This window comes from Prionailurus bengalensis, chromosome A2 (genome assembly GCF_016509475.1).
Source record: "Prionailurus bengalensis isolate Pbe53 chromosome A2, Fcat_Pben_1.1_paternal_pri, whole genome shotgun sequence".
Classification (NCBI taxonomy): Eukaryota; Metazoa; Chordata; class Mammalia; order Carnivora; family Felidae; genus Prionailurus; species Prionailurus bengalensis.
In genome coordinates, this window is record NC_057348.1 from 144,706,106 (window position 1) to 144,725,811 (window position 19,706).

Genomic DNA, 19,706 nt, shown 5'->3' on the forward strand with positions numbered 1-19,706 from the left:
CCCCTCCAGGCACCAACATGATGATGGTGGGCGTGCATGGGCCCAAGACCCCCTGTGAGGAGGTGTACGTGAAGCACATGGGGAACCGGGTCTACAATGTCACCTACACTGTCAAGGAGAAAGGGGACTACATCCTCATTGTCAAGTGGGGCGACGAAAGTGTTCCCGGAAGCCCCTTCAAAGTCAACGTGCCCTGAATCCCTGAAGTGCCTCCCCCAGCCTCAGCCCCCACCTCCGGCCAATGCACTCACACACACACACATACACAAACATACGTACCACACCTAGATGCACACGCACAGAATCAGATACCACAAACACCTGCCCTGGGGTGTGAAGTGAACGGCCTAGCCTCCCCACCCTGCCATGCCCCCAGGGGTTGGAGGGCTTTGTCTGTCTCAGGGCAGTGTTCCTCCCGTGAATGTGACACAAAGGTGGGCTGGGGGAGGGCTGAGGCCAGTGGGGAAGCATGTGTTTGGGGGTGTCTGCGTGTGTGAGAGAGGGCACCCCTCAAACCGCACTGCCGGCCAGACCACCTTGCTGCTAAGGACTGTGTCTGGCCCCTCTGGTGGCCACGACCCCAGAGTGTTAAGGACTTGGAAAAGAAAGCACAATCGGAGGAGAAAACAGACCCAGAACCAGCAGCAGCGCTGGCACGTGGCCTGGCCCACAGCGATTTATATCTGCCCCAGCCAGGCTTCCTGGAGGACTGCTTTCTTTCTCCCTCTCTCTTTTTTTTTTTACGGTTGCACAGCTCTGCCCCATGGGGGGCCTTTTTTACACACTGCGAGGCCCAGCTTTCTGGGGAGACTTTTGCACATGTCACGCGGCTCTGCTGGGAGTCGCGTAAGTGGAAAACTCCAAATAAAGTTTGGCCTGTCGCAGAGGCTTGGCTGTTCTTGTGCATGTGCTTTCTATGGGTGGCCACCATGTATTTGGTAAGGCCTGGGATCTTGGTGAAATACCTGAAAGAACCAAGGACTGGTTCTCAGACTCCTAGAGAGCTGGTGGGTGGGAGAGGGAGGTGAACACTGTGTTCTGGAAGACTGCCCTATGACTACTGGCAGGCTTCCCTTTAGCCTGACCTCAAAGACTCTCAACAAACTAGGTCCTTAAAACAGCACAGACTCCAACAGAAATGTTCCTCACCCAGCAGGCAGGCAGAATCCCATGCAAACCCTGGAACGTTTAATCCAGCTAAGTCCAGGGTCAGATCTGGACCTGCTCTGGCCCCACCAGCAGTTCGGACCTTGCTCAGGACCCCAACCTAAACCAGCCCCTAACTAGTCACCCTAGCCTGATCTCTTTCCTTACCTTCCTGGCCCACAAACCTCTGAACTCATCTCCTAGGCCCACCACCTCTTTAGTTAGCTCCCCTGGCCTCTTAACTAGTCTCCCTGGTCCACCAGCTTATCTGTTCTCCCCCACCTGCAAACCTCTGAACTAGTCTCCCTGGCCCTCGGGCCACTGACAAGTCTTGAGGGCCCCTGCCTCTTCCCTTAGCCTCCTCTCTGACCCACCAGCCTCTTCTCATAGCCTCCCCGGCCACCAGCTTCTTACCTGGTCTCCCAGGCCCACAGCCTCCTCCCTTAGCCTCCCTGGCCCACCAGCCTCTTAGTCTCCCTAACTGCCAGCCCCCTCACAAGTACCTTATTTGTAACTAGCCTTCTTGGCCCATCAGCATAGTCACTATTCTCCCTGGCCTACCAGCATCTTCACTAGCCTCCCTGGCCTGCAAACCTCTGAACTAGTCTCCCTGACCCATCAGCCTCTTAACCAGTCTCCATGGCCCACTGGCCTCTTCACTAGTATCTGTCCTACCAGCTCTTAGACTAGACTTTTTGGCCCATCAGCATCTAAACTAGTCTCTCTATCCCACCAGCCTCTTCACTTACCCACCAGGCTCTTCTCTTGGCCTCCCTGGCTACCACCTCTGAACTAGCCTTCTGGGCTCGACAGCCTCTTCCCTTAGACTCTCTGCTCTGCCAGCCTCTAAACTTAACTTCCCTGGGGCGCCTGGGTGGCGCAGTCGGTTAAGCGTCCGACTTCAGCCAGGTCACGATCTCGCGGTCCGGGAGTTCGAGCCCTGCGTCGGGCTCTGGGCTGATGGCTCGGAGCCTGGAGCCTGTTTCTGATTCTGTCTCCCTCTCTCTCTGCCCCTCCCCCGTTCATGCTCTGTCTCTCTCTGTCCCAAAAATAAATAAACGTTGGAAAAAAAAAATTTAAAAAAAAATAAATAAACTTAACTTCCCTGATTCACTGGCCTCTTAACTGGCCCCCCAGGTCCACCAGATTCTTCACTTGTCTCCATGGCCAAGCAATCTGTTCATTTACCCTCCCTGGCCCACCAGCCCCTTAACTAGTCTCCCTGTTCCACCAGTGCTTAACTAGTTTCCCTGGCCCATCAGCCTTTTACTAGCTTCCCTGGCCTAAAAGTCACTTCACTTGGCCTTTCTGGTCACCAACCTCTGAACTAGTCTTCCTGGCCCTACAGCCTTGTCACTTAGCCTTCCTGGCCCACTAATCTCCCTGGACCACTAGCCTCTTAACTAGTCTCACTGGCCTGCCAGCCCCTCCCCTTAGCCATCCCGGCCCACCCTGCACACTGCAGCCTGAGAGGCTCACATTATAGGAATCTGCCCCTCTCTGGCTTGAGGCCAGTCCACAGCTCCCTCCTGTTCCAGGGTAACATCTACTCTTCTACCAAGGCCTTTAAGGCCTCCAGATTCACACACCAGCTTCCCCAACCTGTTCATGCAAGAAGTCCTGAGTCAGTGTGCCCTCTCTCCACCACACCCTCCGCTTCAAACTCTCACAGCTTCTAGCTTCCTGGGCACCCATGAGGCAGTCCGGGCCAGTGCCTGGCAACACCCTTGCCTCTCCACTCTCCTCATCTTCCTGGCCCCCTCTCTGCCCCTCCTGGATCTGCCCCCCAGCTCCCAAACCATCTCAGTGGGACATCTATGCCTGTGTTATCACACTGATCTGTGACCTTGTGTCTACAGACCCTCTTCCCCAGGAGCCTGGGCTCCCTGACCCTGGAAGGTCTAATACAGACAGGTGTGACAAATGAGTAACTCAGTAGCTAGAGCAGGGCAAAGAAGCATTTCACTCAATTGATCCCTAACCTCTAGACCTGTCCTGGACATTTCAGCACACAGTGGTGGCCCAGCTCTGAACTACCCTCCTCGCCTCTCTACTCGGTAGCCTATGTGCCTCCTTGCTCCTTTTCAAGTTTCTTCTTTCCTTTCCTCCTCCTTGCTCTGAATCCTGCCCCCTTAAGGCCCCTCCAGGGCCTCTTTATTTTTTTTAAATTTCTTTCTTTCGAAAGAGCAAGTGAACGAGCATGCAGGAGGGGCAGAGAGAAAGGGGGAGAGAGAGAGAGAATCCTAAGCAGGCTCCGCACCACCAGTGCAGAGCCTGACATGGGGCTCTAACCCCACGTGGCTTTAGACCACGACTTGAGTGAGACACTTAACTGGCTGAGCCACCCAGGTGCCCCACCAGGGCCTCTCTTTATTGTATGTCTGACCTCCTCCCCGTGATATTTTTTTCACCCTCCCCTCCATCCTGCAGGGAGCTCCTTGAGAACAGAAATCATACTTTATCTTGCGTCCTCAGCCTCTTCAGGGCCACACGTGATAAACGCTGGTTGAATGATAAATGTACCCAGCTCCTCACTTCACCTGTTATAACCACTAAAGGCAGGATGCATTCTCTTAAGTACCCTGCCATCTGTGACCATTGTGGGCCAGTTCTGTGCCAGGCACTAAATCGGGTGGTTCTACACCCACCCTTCCTCATTCTCTGCCCTCCCTCCCCACTAACTCCAGATGTGAGCACTTTCCCAGATGGCCTGCTGGCCTCCTCAGCATCAGCTGCTTTCCGCCTGTGTGTCTACAGACAGCCAGCTGCTCTTCCCCAAGCACAGTATGGCCCTGGGTGCTGAACATTTAAGGGCTCTATCTCACTTAATCCCAACAGCCCTATCAGGTGGGCATGCTATTATCTGAAGAACTCAAGGCCTTGAAAATTTTGCTGATAAACCCAAAAATCATGCCTCTACATAGTGGGGCCAAGATTCAAACCAGGTGTGCCCAAATCCCAAGCCAATCATACAAATAACCACTAGATGAGACCATCTGGAGGTTCCAAGCACTCTAAACTCACAAACCACATGCTGAACACCAGGATGCCTGTTTGTTAAAATGGAGGAGGAAAGCTGGACCTTTCTCTTTCAGTCTGTATTTCACAGAGCTTACTCTCTCACGAATGTTACTGCCATCCACCCAGTGGCAATGGCCAGAAAGCCAGGGGTCACCTGGGTCTCTCACTCCCCAAACACATCCAACCTGAAAACCAGTTTTGCCCATTCTGTCTCTAAATAAATATCTCTTGACTCCATCTCCACATTCCCATTATCACAGCCTGAGTTCTGGCCACCATCATCTCTTACCACAGTGGTATCCTCCTGCAGTCTTGCCTCTGCACACAGCACCGGGACAGCTCTAGTTCTAGAACAACTGCCTCAGGACACCATCTTCCAGTGGCTTCAGGATAATTTGTCCTCAGGATAACTTCCAGATTCTTTAACTCTTCTTGAGGGCACTCGTGCTCTCTAGTCGCTAAGCCTTTGCATATGCTGTTCCTCTTACCTAGAACACTCTCTTGTCCTTATTTCTATCCCCAGCATCCTTCTGGCGACCTTCTTTGAGCACCCCTCCCCCACCCCTCTGTGGGTTAGTTACGCCTTCAGTGGATGCTTCCATGTACTTCTCATATTTTAGCATTAACCAACCGCTTTGTAACTGCCTGTTCACTTGAAACCCTACCTCCCTAGTCAGTGTCACCATTAACTTGTTCAATCTTTTATCTACTAAACAAATATGTACTGGTCGTTAACTGTGTGCCATAGTTAAAGACTTACGTGCACGGTTCAGGCTCGGACCCTACCCTCGAGAACAGAAACTACGTGTTTTCTTCTGAGGTCTCAGGGTCTAACAGCGCTAGGTTCAACAGGTTTACTGAACGAGCGATGGAACGCGCCTGCGTGAGTCCGTGGTGCCGCACGTCCTTCTGGGACTGGTAGTCCCCAGGTTCCGGCCTCTCTTTACGGCGCAGGCGTATTCGGATTGAGGCCGTGTTTCTATTAATACGCATGTCCCGGAGGCGGAGTGGTGAACTGCGCATGTCTAAAGGGTGGAGGTGCAATTGAAAAGGCGGCGCACTGCGGGGGTGGGGCTTCGGGGACTTCAGGCCGTCTCTACTGAGCTCTACCTGTCTGCGAGAATGGCGGGTAGGGGGAAGCTAATTGCGGTGATCGGAGACGAGGACACAGTTACTGGCTTCCTCCTGGGCGGCATAGGGGAGCTTAACAAGAACCGCCACCCTAATTTCCTGGTGGTGGAGAAGGATACAACCATCAATGAGATCGAAGACACTTTCCGGTACGGTAGCCCGGGAGGCCTGAATGGGTCCCTCTGCTTCGGGTCGGAGCGAGGGGAATAGGTGGGGGCAGCTCGGAGACCCGGCAGTCGGGGCCTGAGAGGGGCTTCGAGACCCTGCCCTCGAGGGTCAAGGAAGTCGGTCCGGCCGCCCTTCCGGGGGAAGCCTCTGTGCCCCAAGTTCTCTTTCTGCACTCCGGGGGACCCGGGTTATGTCAGGTCCACGAGCTCATCCCTCATATGACTGTGTGTCAGGAAAGAAGGGGAACAGAGCTCGTGACAGGCGCCGCTCCTCGGCCCAACCGGCCCCTGGGACCTGCCTCAGCTCTTTTGGGAGTTGACCCCTAAAGGAACCACACACTGAGCGAACACCTAGGCAGTGGGGTCGGGCTTTCTTGTATTTTCATGCCCATCAGAGACTCACAATCATCCTGTAAGGTAGGGGTTATTATTCCCACGTACAAGTGGGAAAACTAAAGCTCAGAGAGGTTAAGGCACATTCCAAAGTCACACCATTTGGAAGAGAGGGAGTGGAGATTTGAACCCTAGGCCCAACTCTCTTAAGCCAGGTCCACACTCTTCAGTCTTGGAATTTCCCATTGTCCTGAGCATAGCCTGCAGAATATTAGGACTGTATCCTACTTTGTGCTAAGACCTTGCCTTTTTTTTTTTTTTTAATCAAAAGAAGAAAAACTTCATGTGCGTATGGCATGATCAGTACAGAGAATATAAGAATCTTTTCCCCTCCCCGACTTGCACTCTGTCTCTCTCTCTCTCAAAAATAAATGAAATTTTTTTTAAAAGGGGGGGTTTGTGCCTGGGTGGCTTAGTCAATTGAGCATCCGACTTCGGCTCAGGTCATGATCTCCCAGTTTGTGTGTTTGAGCCCCACGTGGAATTCTGTGCTGACAGTTCAGAGTCTGGAGCCTGCTTCAGATTTTGTGTTTCCCTTGCTCTCTGCCCTTCCCCGACTTGTTTGTTCTCTCTCTCTCTCTCTCTCTCTCTCTCTCTCTCTCTCTCTCTCCCTCCCTCCCTCCCTCTCAAAAATAAATAAAATTAAAAAAAACTTTTTTTAAAGAATCTTTTTAAAAAGCCACCAGAATAAGTGAATTTAGCAAAAAGACCTTGCATTTGAAGTCCTCATTTCCTGCCCTGGGTCAAGAGTGATAGCTTCATAGTGTGGATGTGGGCATGTCCCTTAACTCAGGAGGTGTCCTGGTGACTTGAAACGAGGATGCCAGCCCCCTGTGCTTTCTCACCCCTTCTCTAAGGCCCCTGTTGCCAAGTCTTAGGAACAAACCACTCTCCCCTGTTTTCCCCTAAACAGTCCAGCCTTGAGCTGCTGGCTGAGACTGGATCCTGCTGCCTGGGGATGATAGGCCCTGAACTGGCCTGATCTCTAAGCATTCTGGTAAAGTGACCCAAGTTGTCATAGGAGAAGGACAGATTTTACTCCAAGACCATTCCATGTTTCCATCCAAAGGGACCCAGAGATCAGTCATCAAATCTAACTGGCCCTCGTGCCTGGCACAGGGCAAGTGCTCAGCAAAAATAGTTTTATATATAGATATATATTTTTTTAATGTTTATTTATTTTGAGAGAGAGGGAGCTCATGCCAGTGTGTGAGCAGGGGAAGGAGGGAGGGAGACAGAGAGAGAGAGAGAGAGAATCCCAAGCAGGCCCTGCAGTGTCAGCACAGAGCACAACACAGGGCTCCATCCCACAAACTGTGAGATCATGACCTGAACTGAAACCGAGAATCGGTTGCTTAACTGACTAAGCTATCCAGGCGCCGCTGTCGTTTTTAATATATTAATGCCTGGGTGATTACAAGAAAGGAAGATCCCAGTGCTAGGTCCTCTCTGTGGGGAAAGGATGATTTTCCTCTTCCTATGTGGTATTCTTAGCTCATGCCAAACTTCAGCATAGACCTTAAGGCCTTTAGTGGTCTCATCAGCCCCTTTAAAGAAATTGTTTTCCTTTGAAAAGTTAAGGTATTTGTGTGGTTTGCAAATCAATATTTCAAAGGTATACATATTGAGAAGTCTCACTCCTACCCCCATCTATTTCCACTTCCTTACCTCCCTTCTCCACCCCTGAAAGCGCTTAATTCCTTATCTTCCTGCTTTTTTAAATGTACATACTAGGGACAGACATATATTCTTATCCTCTCTCTTTTTCCCACAAACGCAGCGTACAGGTCACATCAGCCTGTGCCCTAATCTTCAGCACCAGCTCAGTTGGGAGCCTTCCAAGCAGGGGAGGTGGAAGTTACCCCTGACAGCCAGGGCCCCTAGATTTTGAGTGAAGTTGGTTCTGGTTAGAATGGAGAGAGTTCGGTCTAGCAACCTTTGCCCTTGGCCTCTGCACTCGCTGGGTCAAGCACATTTGCCTCCGCCGCCCAGCCTCACCACCTCGGAGGGGGCTCCCTTCTCATTTCTCCCAACAGGCAGTTTCTAAACCGGGATGACATCGGCATTATCCTCATCAACCAGTACATCGCAGAGATGGTGCGGCACGCGCTCGACGCCCACCAGCGCTCCATCCCAGCCGTCCTGGAGATCCCGTCCAAGGAGCACCCCTATGATGCCGCCAAGGACTCCATCCTGCGCCGGGCCCGGGGCATGTTCACAGCCGAAGACCTGCGCTAGGGCCCTCCCTACAGCCAGGCAGCTCCTCCCCAGGCTTGCCCTCAGTCCTTCTGTGAGTTTTGAGCCTCTGATTTCCAATTCCCGTGCCCCTGCCCACTCCATTAAGAGGCTAGTCTCTCCACCACCTCTTCCCTGTGCTGTTACATGGTGTCATTGTTGATGTTAAATTAAAGTAACGTTATTGTTTCTCTCCAAACTGAGGCTGGGTGCTAGAAAGGACACGCGTGGGATGAGGCTGTTGGGGAGATTCGACTGGCAGGGCTGGAAAAGCTTCTGCCAAAGATATAGGCATAGAAGAGTTGCACCAGGAAGATTGTCCCAGGAGGTCATAACTCAGGGATGGGTCCTCTGAATCAAGTGACCAGCTCTGGTGGGGAGGAGCGGGAGGAGGCTTGTGTCCAGGCCTCTGGCTCCCCCACTTCAGTCTCTATTGGGCTGGGAGGGGACCTGACCCCAAGGGGCTGGAAGCAGAAACACAGGAAACCTAAAGGCCTGTGATACGAGACTGAGCCCGGATCCCGCAAGAGGTTTGGAGATCGAGGCCTTTCTCCGGCGGGCCCTGGCCTGAGGCTGCCTGTGGATCAAGGTCTGCTTGTGGTCTGCTAAGGGCATGGCAAATAGAACCCTGGCCCTATGTGAGGTGAGGCCTGGTTGCCGGGTGACTGTCCGTGGCAGCCACCTGCTGTCCGAAGGACTCTGCCTCCTGTGTTCACCCCTCAGCTGCAGCCACCCTGCTACCGCTCCTGCCCTAGCTACCATGTCGCGGCAACTCAACATGGATACGCTGCGGCAGAACTTCTGGAAGGAGGAATATCTGAGGGAGAAGATGTTTCGCTGTGAATGGCACCGCAAGTACGGGTCGACGGTGAAGGCCAAGCAGAAGGCTAAGGCTGCAGCCCGCCTACCCCTCGCGCTGCCCACCCTGCACCCCAAAGCCCCACTCTCGCCCCCACCTGCCCCCAAAGCGGTGCCTTCCAAGACCCCCGGCCCTCCCCTGGAGACGCCCATTCAGTCCGAAATGTATCCGGTGCTGCCTGCCACCCGGGCCCTGCTGTACGAAGGCATCTCCCACGACTTCCAGGGGCGCTACCGCTACCTCCACACCCGAAAACTGGACGTGCCAGAGATGCGCTACCTCTTCCCCATCACCACCAACTTCATATACGGCTGGCAGCTGGGTGAGCCCCAACCTCCCGGAGATTATTCACCTCACAAACACAGAGCTCCTGCCATGAGCCAGGCCATGCTGTCGGCCCTAGGCACACAAGACACACGGATGGGGGTGTCCATTCTCGCGGGGGGTCCAGGCCGTAAACATAAGACAAAGGAAACATCTGAGAAGGACAGGTTCCATGACGAGACTAGGGAGTGATGGGAGAGAGGGGCAGGGGGCATGAGACGTTTTAGATGGGTCTCGGAGGACCGACCTAAGGGCTGGAAGCTAAGTGACACAATGGAGGAACCCAAGTGGGAGAGGAAGCCGTGGAGAGTTTTAAGCAGGTGAACGGTACTGATAGGATACTAACTGTTCTGTAAGTAATGGCTTTTTCAGAGAAAGAATCCGCTCTGGCAGATGAGGTCTGCATCTATTTTGAGTTATCCTGGCAGGGAGGATAATGGCTTGGGCTAGGGTGATTAGCAGTAGAGCTGAGGTAGATTCAGGCTATGTTTTGGAGGAAGAATCCCTGAAGCCTACTGATGGATTGAATGACAGAAGGAGAAAGAAAGCCATGGCGAAGCGCAGGTGTTTGGCTCAAGCAGCTGGACAGGGAAGACAGAGGAGCAGGGCTGGAGGGGGTGTGAAGACAGATCAGCCCCAGCCATGCTGGAGGTGCCAATGCAGTGGCTGTGTACGGAAGTCCCCCCTCCGGAGTGAGGTCGGAGCTGAAGTGCACATTGGGGGGCAGCAGAATATAGGTGCTATTTAAAGCCTGAGGTGGGACAAGCTCATCCAGGGATCTCCAGATGCTGGAATCTGACAGGAGAGGCCAGGGGCACAGAGAAGGGTAGGGGAGACGGTTTTGGTGGGAAGGCTATCCATCTGGACTGAGTCTGCTTTTTCTGGGAGGCTTTTTCTCATCAGGGAAGAGAGTGGGGAGACAGCGGTGTAGTGGGAGATGAAGTTATGGCATGGGAAAGGGACTACACCGGGGAGTGTTGCAGGATTGCTGGGTGACGCCGCGTCCGTCCCTTTGCTATTTGTGGTCATGAATTTCAAGTGAGGCTACAAAGTCATGGGTTTTTCTCCACAGGCTTGAATGCCATCCACAGGTAGATGGTTGGGATAAACACAGTTGACATTTTGCCTAAAAAATTACCCCCACTTTCCCCAGGGTGCTAAAGGGAGAGGAAAGAGTTTTCCAACAAAAGCAGGAAGCAAGTCCCAGGGGAACAGGAGGTAGAAGGAAGCCCTGTCTCTCCCAGAGACGTTTAGCTCTGTCCCTATGATAAGCGGTGCTGGGTGTCCCACCACCCACTCTGCAGAGGACCCTGAGGTGGGGGAAATAATGGCACATGGCTGACTGGCTGGTTCTGCCCTCACTGCTGATCTGGGCACCCAGCAGCTCCTTCCTTTGCCCACAGCTCCCATTCCTCAGAAGCACTTTTTATTCCTTCACAAAGGATACAAAGTGGACACAATACAGGCAGATTCCTAGGGCTAGGAAGGCAGGGCTCCCATGCTCTGGCCAAGTTCCCTTTCCCAGGACCCATCATTCCTGGCCTCTGCCATTTTTTCCCAGGCCCCCCGGTGAAGCAAGAACTGGTCTCCTGTAAGATGTGCCGCATCGAATCATTCTTCCGAAAGAATGGGGCCTTCGCACTGCTTGACCCCCGGGACCTGGCTCTCTGACCTTGGCCGGGCAGTGGAGTTAGGGGAGGGAAGACGAAATAACACGCCTTCTAGTGGGACTGAGCTGCTGTGTGTGTTTCTGGCCCTCCCAGGCCCCGAGGCAGCGTTGGGGGCCTTTCTTGGAACTCCCTCTAACCTGCACTTGCTTTTTCTTTAATCATCCCTTTGAGGATTCAGCAATGACTAGATGGGGCTGCGAAGGGCGAGGGCTCCTCTCCTGGCATAGGGTCCTCAGTGCGAGGCCACAGTAGCTGCTGGAAGTTCTGGGTGTTCCTGAAAGAGAGTGGCCGGTTATTCCAGATGTCCCAGAAAGAGAACCATCTCGCTCGCTCTCCCTCTCGCTCTCCCTCTCTCTTCCTCTCGAGGAAGATCGCCCCATAAGCCTCCCCATCCTCCCCCTCACCTGGCCCCGAGGGCCCGCAGCCGCCGGGTCCTCTCCCGATGCACTTGTTGCAGCTGCTGCCGCAGGGCTCGCCGCTGCCCCGCCGCGTCCTCCTGGGGCGATGCAGAGCGCTGAGCGCCCCGGCCTCGGACCCCGCGGGCTTGATGGAGCCAGCAGGGGGCAGCACCCGGACTGACGACCCCCTCCCGCCCTCCGTCGGGGTCAGTGCAAGTGTGCACTCCAAAGGCATCCAGGAGGCGCGCCCAGCTCGGACCCAGCCCTCCCCTCCCCCATCCCCGCGTTCCCCCCGCCCTGGCCCAGATAGTGGTGACGCCACCGCCTTCTGGGAGCCTTGCCTGTGGCTGGAGCTGAGCTGGGCTGGGTGGGGGCCCCAGAGGGTGCACCCGGCAGTGGCGGTTCCTGGCGATGCGGAGGCATTCCAAGACCTGGGTGGAGGGGGGGGCGGGGGCGGTGAGACGGCTGTCAGCGGCCGGCCGGCCGGTCCTCGGCGGGCCCCGCCTGCCTCAAGCCGGCAGGCAGGTGCGGATACGCACCCGGAGCCGCTGCTGCTCGCGATCCTGCCGCCGCCGGCGCCTGGCCGCGCGGTGCAGCTCCAGCAGCCGCTGCAGAGCGGTCTCCTGCTGCACCGCGCTCACGCCCGCCGACGCCTTCTCCCTGCCCGGGGGCCAGGGCCACGCGGCCTTCGAGGCCTTGGGGGCCTCCGCGTCGCCCCTCGGCTCCCCGCCGGCTCCCGGCACCTGCTCCGCCGGGCCTGGGCTTTCTTCCCGGTCCTGAAGCCCGTGCGGGTCGGGCACCAGCCCTGGGTGCCCCCGGGGAGCTGCGGGGCGCTCCTGCTGCCCCGAGCTCCCAGTGCTTGGGGCCTCTAGCGTCTCGGCCCCTGGGCTTGGGAGCATCGGCCGGGTCGGGGGCCTCGGGGGTGGAAGGGGAGTCCGTACCCGCTCCCCGGCGGCCCTCTGCTCTCCCGCGCCCGGTGCTGACTCTCGCCGCTGGGCGGCCCTTTCCCCGGAGCCAGGGCTCTCCCTACCCCTTTGCTGTGGCATCTGTTCTCCCAGGGACCTACAGGGATCCCTAGAAATTCCCAGGGAGCCGCCTTCCTCCGGGGGTTGTGTAGGCACCTCTCCCTCAGCCACCTCCCAGTTAGGGCCTGGGGAAGTCTGAAGGGTCTTCATTTCCGGGTCTTGTGGCTCCTGGAGAACCTCCGTTCTCTGACACTTAGGGCTATTTCCTCTTTGACCTTGAGGAGACTCTCTCCTCTCTCTCTGGGGAGCCTCACACCTGGGATACTCAGAGACCTCCTCCCTCAGAGCCTGAGTGGCCTCCTCACTCTGACCCTGGTGTGTCTTCTCTCTGTGTCTGGAAGGAACTTCTTTGCTCTCCCCCTGGGGGGCTTCCCCTCTCTGACCCTGGGGGCTCTCTTCTTTCTGCTCCTGAGGGTCCCCCTCTCTCTGCCTCTGAGGAATCTCGATCCTCAGCAGTTTCTGAAGTTCTGCTCTCTCCTGGCCCAGGCTCCAGCCCAGCCCCTCCAGGGGAACCTGGGGTTCTGGCAGGCCCCGGGAGGGCAGGCCCCAGAGCCTTGGGGCTCCCTGAGTGAGCTTTCGACCGCCTACATTCACGGATGGCTGTTGACAGGGCCTCTGGGTTGTGGGTCCTGCTTGTCTCCTCTCTGCCCTCTGGGCCAGGTTCTGGGAAGCAAGAGCATTTGGTCCCAGGCTTGTGAGGGAATCCCCGCGCCAGGCCCACTTCCCCCAAGGGACCCTGGAGACCTCAGTGGCTGTCCTAGTGGGCCTCACTTCCATTACAGCCCTCGCCTGATTCCTGAATTCATTAAACTTATTTTATGTTGTGTAAAAGGTACTTCAGTGGCGGTCCCTTCTTCCCCCTGGCTATAGGAGGTAGGACCACCTCCCCCCAGTAGGCTCCTCCCAGGCAGACCCCACCCCTGCTCTTCCCAATCCGAGAGGGCCCTTGCCCAGGGCACTTTGACTCTTTCACCTTGAACTCAGAACTTCCTGGGTCCCCAAAGCTGGTGGTGGGGTTCAGCTCTTGTAGGCAGCCTGAGGGAGAAAGACCAATGTCGGGAACCCTCTGCTCATGCCCCAGCCCCTCACAGACATTCCACCTGAGCTGGAACCAGGAAGCCTAGGGAGTCGCCAGCACATGAGAGAAGGGGATGCCCTGAGGACTGATGTTTGAACTCCAAGGCTATGACAGTTCATGGGTCCACTAGTCTTCACGTTGCCTGTCATGTGCCTGCTTGTCGGATTTGCCTGCCAGCAGCCGGCCACATCTTCCTCATCCTCCCAGCTGAGGCAGGACACCTTAGAAGAATCTGCACACCCCTGTCCCCAAAACCACCAGAGGATGCTTTGGGGCAGGAAGGGTCTGTTGGCCAGCTTGTCAGGCCCTCATAGGAACACCCCCCTTCATCCTGGTGGGCCCGCGTAGGCCCATAAAGAAACCTACTGTATACGCCTTATTTGACTATTATTAAGAAAAACCCTCTGTAGCTCTTTCTTGGTTGCTGACAGTGAAATCAAATGAAACTCAAGAAATGAAATTTTAGGCTGGAGCCCGGCCTAAAAACTGCAAGTTTCATAATTAACAAAAGACATCTAAAAAAAGAAATGAAATGTCACTGCTCCCTTGCAGCTGTGGAGGAAGGAGAGTCATCCTGCCTCCATAAAAGTAGTTAAAAGAACTCGATTTCGTAAGGTCCTAAATGGAGAACTTTCACAAGTCTATTTCATCTTTATGAATATTCACACATCCACATTGCATAACAGTAACCAAATGGGCGTGTTCTCTGTGAAAAGAAATGTCTTTTGAAGAATTTTTGAGCAAAGGAGTCTGTGACCAGGCTCCCGAGCCTGTAGAAATCATTGCCACGAACAGGGAACATAACCCCCAAAACCTGTCCCCTCACAGTTTGATTTGTTGTCTTACTTGACAGTTTATTTCTCTGGTTATAATGTTGTCACTGGTATCTCTGTTTCCCCAAGAGACCCTCTATTTGTAAAGCTTTCCGTCAGAAAAACAAGCATTGGCACTTCGCTCCTCTCACGCGCACGACGGAACAATTAAAGGCTTATGGCTACACTAGGCTAATTTAACAAATAACTGGAGAGTCTGTTCCATGTAAATTAATAGGCCCAGGGTTCACAGCGTCCATCTCATAGAATTCGAACTGCCTGTTTACTGTCGCGCTCTCGCTAGGCTGTGATCTCCTCAGTGACAGGGACCAAGCAATGGGGCCGAGTCTCTCTTGTGCTCTGTATGTTCTGGGTGTCTGATGCGAGGGTAGGACGCAGGGGCAGGAGCTGCCGTTCTGTTCCCCCCTCCCTAGGCCGCCGTGAACAGTCCTTCCCAGCGCGCTCTGCCCCCCCCCCCCCCCCCCCCCCCCCGCTCAGTTTAGCTTCAGAATCCTCCTGGACCCTGTGCCTGGGACAGCTGCTACCAACCAGGTGGAACTAGGACATCAAATAAAACCTGCTTGTTGTCCCTGGGTGCTCCTGGCACCCAATATAAAGTATGAGACAAAGAACGAGTGAGGAAGGGACCGGAATCCTGGCACTTGGGGTGAGGACTTCCCACCTCCTCCAGCTCTAGTCTGGCCGCCCGGCCAAGGTGTCCGCGTACCAGGTGTGGACTCTGCAGGCAGAGCAGGGCTCGCCCGCCTTGGGTCTCTGTGACTCGCAGCTTCACCCAGATCCAGGGCTGATGATGGGACTACCGCCAGCCCCCTGCGGGAGTACAGAGGCTGTTTCAGATACACCTCCCACGGCCCATGGGCTCTGGAAGGGGGAGGAAGCCTGTCTGCCACCCCAGTGCAGGGCAGCCTCTCCTAGCCCCTGCACCCACCACTGGATCCCAGCAGCTGGAACTCGGGGTCACCCTTTCCAGGGGCTGTGGGGGCCCCAGGATGAGCCTTGGGCACAAGAAAGAGATGCTAGGCAGGGCCGTGGAAGGAGACAGGAAAAAGGGTCCAGTGCTTGGCCCTTTTGTGTGGCAACACGAAACAAACAGGATTTCCCAAGAGAAAGACTCACCCCTCAGGAAGCTGATGGTTCTGGCTCAGGGAGTCCCCAGCCTGAGGCAATGGGCATGGCCTGGAACTCTGGAAAGTTTGGAGGGTGCCCTAGTCCACAGGGCATCATTCCCCAGTGTGGTAGGCAGCCTTTAAGGTGGCCCCCAATGATCCCTCCTCCTGGTATCCAAGCCCATGTATGACCCTGTCCTCTCCCCCTCCTTGTGAGGAAATGGAGCTCTCCTGCCCACTCGAGCCTTCAGATGAGACCGCAGTTGTGACCAACAATGTCAGCTGGACACTTCCTTAGCAGTCACCATGAACACCCCCTCTTGCTACAGCTGAGGATGCCTTGGCTCTCAGAGATGGCCGTCAACTTGCCCAGAGTGCCTTGGACAACTGGTGACTGGCAATCAGACTAGGAGGCACGGTCCTAGTTCCCAGTCACCATAGCACCCTCCCTCCTAGACGGGTCAGCCCAGCCACCAGCCCTGAAGGGAAAGGTCCATGCACCCCAGGCTAGGCATCAGTGCTTCTGCCCTCAGGAGCCATGCCAGGCATTCCTCCCACGCTGCAGCCGTGTCTAAAGGCTTCTAGGGGTGCCTGGGTGGCTCAGTCAGTTAAGTGTCCAACTTCGACTCAGGTCACGATGTCACAGTTTGTGAGTTCAAGTCCCGCGTCAGGCTCTGTGCTGACAGCTCGGAGCCTGGAGCCTGCTTCAGAATCTGTGTCTCCCTCTCTCTCTGCCTCTCCCCTACTCACACTCTGTCTCTCTCTCTCTCTCAAAAATAAATAGACATTAAAAAAAAATTAAAAAAAAAAAGCTTCTAGATGTCACCATGCAGTTGATTTGACGCAGATAGTTGTTAATTGCAGCATGATAATAGCCTGTATGTAGTTAACAGGTCCTGGGTGCCACTGAACCCTTTCCATGGATGAGCCCACTGGTGCTCCCTCTGAGTAAGATCTACTATCGTCCCCATTTTGCAGCTAAGAAAACAGAGGCTTACAGTCCACGGGGAGCGTCAAAACAGAGACCCAACCCAGGTCCCTATGTGCCCAAAGCCCACACCCCATTCACCTTCCTCCCCACCACAATCACCCTGATGTCACACTGACCCCCTTGCCTTCAGCCATGCCCCTGCTCACCCAGCTGTTCGGCTGCTCGGGGCCCCTACCCATCCTACCACGGGGCTTGCTGCGCTGGCTCCATGCACACTGGGCCCGGTCCCTCAGACCGCAGAACTGGGCCCGGGGGGGCCAGAAGAGGCCCAGCCCCGCCCCAGTCAGCAGCTCCAAGTCCCACAGGAGCTACAAAAAGACGCATTGCCAGAGCACGAAGGGGTGCCCACACTGCCCTCTGCCATGCCCCTCGGCCAGCCCCTACCTGTTCCTGGGCCCGCCGGCTCTGCTCCATCTCCAGCAACACAGCGGGCAGCTCCAGTCCCGAGGGACAGGCCCGACTCTCTTGCACCTGGGGGGACAAGATGGCATCAGGCCTCCACCGTGCCCTTTGGAGACAATGCCCCACCTCCCTCACCTGCTGCAGTGCAGCCTGGAGTGGGCCCAGGCCCGCAGGGCATCTAAAGAGGTGCTGGTACAGAGCTAAGGCCTGCTTTTGGCTACAAGGGAGCCCTCGGCCGCCAGGGGCGGCTGCCTGTTCCATGGGGTTGGGGAGCCAGGGCAGATGTCCCCTCCCTCCTCTCCTCTGCTGCTGGAGCCTGGAGAAGAGAGGACCAGGAATGAGGAGGAGACAAAGGCTCCTGAGCTCAATAATGCAGGGACCTGACATCTGAGCCAGGGCCCGGACCCAGCCAAGTCTCACAGAGACTCTGGCCCGCCTCCGATATGGGTTTCCTGGCTGTGGGGGATGGCAGTGTGAGGGAGAGGTGTCTGCATATGCTTGTTTGCAATCCTGACTGGGTACGTGTTTTACGTATGCGTGTGAAGCTTGCAACTGCATTATATCCACACGTAATATGCCCAATACGAACAGCGGCTACCAACAGCTTACGATCTGCAGGAAACAAAATGCTACATACAAGTAATCCGTCCTTGAAGCAACTCCGGGAAGTAGGTGCTATCATTATCCCACTTTTACAGATTAGAAAACAGCCTAGACGGTAAACTGCCCTAGCTAACATGTGGCAACGTCCCCCTCATCTGGAGGCAAATGGCCGTGATAAACAGGCTAGGGGGAAACACGGTCCCAGGTGCAAGAAGCCACGGGCCGGGCGACGGTGAGCACTTCCCAAGGGCTTGTTCCAAGCTGTCCACGTGCAAAGTGCTGGCCACAGGTCACTCTGTGTACTCCTCACAACACGCGAGATGCATCAGGCGAGGACACGGTTTGTACAGGTCATAACGAGGGGAGGTGCAAACACACGAGCTGGTCTGTGACGTTCACACGCTGTGCTGTCACGAGCAGCCTTGCGTGCCTGCTGCTTTGAAACGGCTCCGCGAGAGAAAGAGGCCACCTCTCTCCCGTGGGCCTCAGCAGAAGCGGGCTAAGCTCGCAGGGCAGGCCATCTCAGTTTAGCCCAACACTCTCTCTTCACTCCTGTTGAAAGATTAGGGGGACCTGGCAATGAGAATGGAGGACCCCCTCACCCCGATCTTTTAGCCAAGGCTCCTAAAACACCAAGGTCACAGCCAAAAATACTAGAGTTCTTTTTGAAGACAGACTTTTCAAGGAAATAGACTTTTTGTCTATTTCAAAACCCATGCTCCTTTCCCTACAAGGATGTCTCCTGCTCACATGTCCGTCCAGGGTGGGCGTGGCTGTGAATGCACACATGGGCCCATGCATGTGCCGCACATGTTTATCTGGGTTTCTGAGGTGTGTGTGTGTGTGTGTGTGTGTGTGTGTGTGCGTGCACGTGTGTCCATATTTCATCACAGTCTGTTGTGTCTTCTGTTCCCCACCCCAGGCATGGGGTCCCTATGTCACCAGCTGTTAGAGTAGCCCAGGAGGTGCCTAGCCTTTGGTATTCCCCAAATCAAGAGGAAAGGGAATGCCATGTGGGGAAACTGAGCCCCTTCTCCATGCCCCTCAGCCTCCTAACAGGATTCCACATGGATCCACAGAGGTACCAATGTGGGGACCATGGGCTACGCTTGTGACATAGTGTGAGCACGGAGGTGGGATCAGGATACCTAGGTCCTCCGTCCATTGCAGGGTTTCCCAGGCAACACCAGGGTATGGTAAGTGCAAGAAGTGAAGGCTCAGCTCCCACAGCTGCCACCTCTCTGATCCTGGGGACACTAACCGCTGCTGTACCCCATATTCCAAGCCCCCACCATCCCAGCACCAGGAGAAAAGACACATAAACACAAGTAAGCTGTAGGAGAGGCTCCGATTTTACTGCTTCTGATTGAACATGATGAGGTCTTTGTGGGACACAGGACCCCAGTGCCTGGGTGGGGTACTCTTTCCATGGCTCTGGCCAGGGTGGGAGCTGTTCTCAGAGGAGAGGCTTCTGACCTGATGAGTCCTGGTGTCCTGGCTACTGGCCAGGGCTGGGCGGAGGCCTGGGTGGCTGGTCCCCAGTGAGCTGGACTGGGGGGCAGGCCTCAGGTGAGATACAGTGGGCCTCGTGCTCCACCAGGCCCGCGGGGCACTGGCAGCCAGGAACGCAGGGCCTCACACAGTGGGCGGCCAGTTCCCCCAGGGGGATGTGCTGGTTGAAGCAGGTGCGGGGACAGGGCGGGCCACACTCATCGAACACGAAGCCGCGGTCCAGGGGACAGCCCACCACTGCAGGTGGAGTGGAAGGCAGGGTCACAGGGGCACCCCGGCAGCGCTCCAGGTGCCCTGCTCACCCCTGCGGTTCACCCTGTTCCTACCACATCCACACCTGAGCCCTGTGCCACCCTCTTCCCCAACTCGCGCTGGGCATTTCCCCCTCACCGCAGAGTGTGGGGCCCCGCCAGGCAGGTGTCACCCCTGCCTGGCGACAGTGACTGGCATAGGCTTCCAGGGCATCACAGAGGCAGGCGTCAGCCAAAGAGCCGGGGCCACAAGCACATAGGTCATACACGCAGGCGGCAAAGAAGGGCTCTGGTGGCACCACAGAGTGGCAGCGACTGAACGGGGAGGACTTAAGCACACCACACCGGGCGTTGGCCTCACGCCTGGCACGGTAACCCGCTGCCCTGCACGGATCCACCTCGCGGCCCTTGGAACATATCCGACTGGGTCCCGGCCCTTCTGGGACCTAGGTGGCAAGAGTGACCCTGATGTGACAGCATCCACTGGCGGCTGATCTCTGTGTGCTACGTGCTTCAAAAACACTTTCCACTAAATATTTTGGTTTAGCTCCAAAAATCTCC

At 55.7% G+C, this 19,706-nt stretch overlaps 5 protein-coding genes and 2 long non-coding RNA genes across 20 annotated transcripts in view; 3 read left to right on the forward strand and 4 right to left on the reverse strand.

The window, feature by feature from the left end:
- Positions 1 to 887, forward strand: part of FLNC (filamin C) — a 27,361-nt gene extending 26,474 nt beyond the window's left edge. For all 9 annotated transcript variants that reach the window (XM_043589467.1, XM_043589472.1, XM_043589466.1 and 6 more), the window contains one exon: positions 10 to 887. In XM_043589467.1, the coding sequence (XP_043445402.1) occupies positions 10 to 197 (188 nt within the window). In that variant the 3' untranslated portion in view covers positions 198 to 887. The remainder of the gene's footprint in view (positions 1 to 9) is intronic.
- The window catches only part of LOC122488242, a 7,378-nt gene extending 2,317 nt beyond the window's left edge, over positions 1 to 5,061 (reverse strand). Inside the window, exon 1 of the long non-coding RNA XR_006298589.1 lies at positions 4,928 to 5,061. This is a non-coding gene — a long non-coding RNA (uncharacterized LOC122488242). The remainder of the gene's footprint in view (positions 1 to 4,927) is intronic.
- Positions 5,062 to 5,183: 122 nt separating this feature from the next.
- Positions 5,184 to 19,380, forward strand: ATP6V1F (ATPase H+ transporting V1 subunit F). Its single transcript, XM_043589486.1, has 4 exons — positions 5,184 to 5,447; positions 7,895 to 8,208; positions 18,825 to 18,834; positions 19,347 to 19,380. Exons 1-2 carry the CDS (start codon positions 5,290 to 5,292, stop codon positions 8,094 to 8,096), a joined length of 360 nt encoding a protein of 119 aa, XP_043445421.1. The 5' UTR covers positions 5,184 to 5,289; the 3' UTR covers positions 8,097 to 8,208; positions 18,825 to 18,834; positions 19,347 to 19,380.
- ATP6V1FNB (ATP6V1F neighbor) lies at positions 8,216 to 11,010 on the forward strand. The gene is made up of 2 exons (XM_043589483.1): positions 8,216 to 9,274; positions 10,838 to 11,010. The coding sequence occupies exons 1-2, from the start codon at positions 8,707 to 8,709 to the stop codon at positions 10,945 to 10,947; spliced, it is 678 nt and encodes a 225-aa protein (XP_043445418.1). The 5' UTR covers positions 8,216 to 8,706; the 3' UTR covers positions 10,948 to 11,010.
- Positions 10,686 to 12,888, reverse strand: LOC122488238 (collagen alpha-1(I) chain-like). The gene is made up of 3 exons (XM_043589482.1): positions 11,884 to 12,888; positions 11,686 to 11,775; positions 10,686 to 11,220 (listed from the first exon to the last, which is right to left on the reverse strand). The coding sequence occupies exons 1-3, from the start codon at positions 12,517 to 12,519 to the stop codon at positions 11,179 to 11,181; spliced, it is 768 nt and encodes a 255-aa protein (XP_043445417.1). The 5' UTR covers positions 12,520 to 12,888; the 3' UTR covers positions 10,686 to 11,178.
- LOC122488244 lies at positions 12,906 to 16,030 on the reverse strand. The gene is made up of 3 exons (XR_006298591.1): positions 14,987 to 16,030; positions 13,343 to 13,404; positions 12,906 to 13,032 (listed from the first exon to the last, which is right to left on the reverse strand). It is a non-coding gene; the product is annotated as an uncharacterized LOC122488244 (long non-coding RNA).
- The window catches only part of LOC122488236 (kielin cysteine rich BMP regulator), a 31,066-nt gene continuing 28,124 nt past the window's right edge, over positions 16,765 to 19,706 (reverse strand). For 3 of the 6 annotated variants that reach the window (XM_043589476.1, XM_043589477.1, XM_043589481.1), the window contains 2 exons: positions 19,285 to 19,591; positions 18,717 to 19,131 (listed from right to left, as the gene is read on the reverse strand). In XM_043589476.1, coding sequence (XP_043445411.1) covers positions 18,881 to 19,131; positions 19,285 to 19,591 — 558 coding nt within the window. In that variant the 3' untranslated portion in view covers positions 18,717 to 18,880. Of the gene's footprint in view, positions 16,849 to 18,716; positions 19,132 to 19,284; positions 19,592 to 19,706 lie in introns of those variants that run through there. The other 3 variants (XM_043589479.1, XM_043589478.1, XM_043589480.1) reach the window with 2 other exon arrangements.

Coding starts and splice junctions, on each gene's coding strand:
- LOC122488238 (XM_043589482.1), bottom strand. CDS start 12,519: ATGAAGACCCTTCAGACTTCCCCAGGCCCTAACTGGGAGGTGGCTGAG. Junction 11,776..11,883: donor GCGAGCAGCAGCGGCTCCGG/GTGCGTATCCGC, acceptor CCCTCCACCCAG/GTCTTGGAATGCCTCCGCAT. Junction 11,221..11,685: donor CAGCTCAGCTCCAGCCACAG/GCAAGGCTCCCA, acceptor ACTCTCTTTCAG/GAACACCCAGAACTTCCAGC.
- ATP6V1F (XM_043589486.1), top strand. CDS start 5,290: ATGGCGGGTAGGGGGAAGCTAATTGCGGTGATCGGAGACGAGGACACA. Junction 5,448..7,894: donor GAGATCGAAGACACTTTCCG/GTACGGTAGCCC, acceptor TTCTCCCAACAG/GCAGTTTCTAAACCGGGATG.
- ATP6V1FNB (XM_043589483.1), top strand. CDS start 8,707: ATGGCAAATAGAACCCTGGCCCTATGTGAGGTGAGGCCTGGTTGCCGG. Junction 9,275..10,837: donor CATATACGGCTGGCAGCTGG/GTGAGCCCCAAC, acceptor ATTTTTTCCCAG/GCCCCCCGGTGAAGCAAGAA.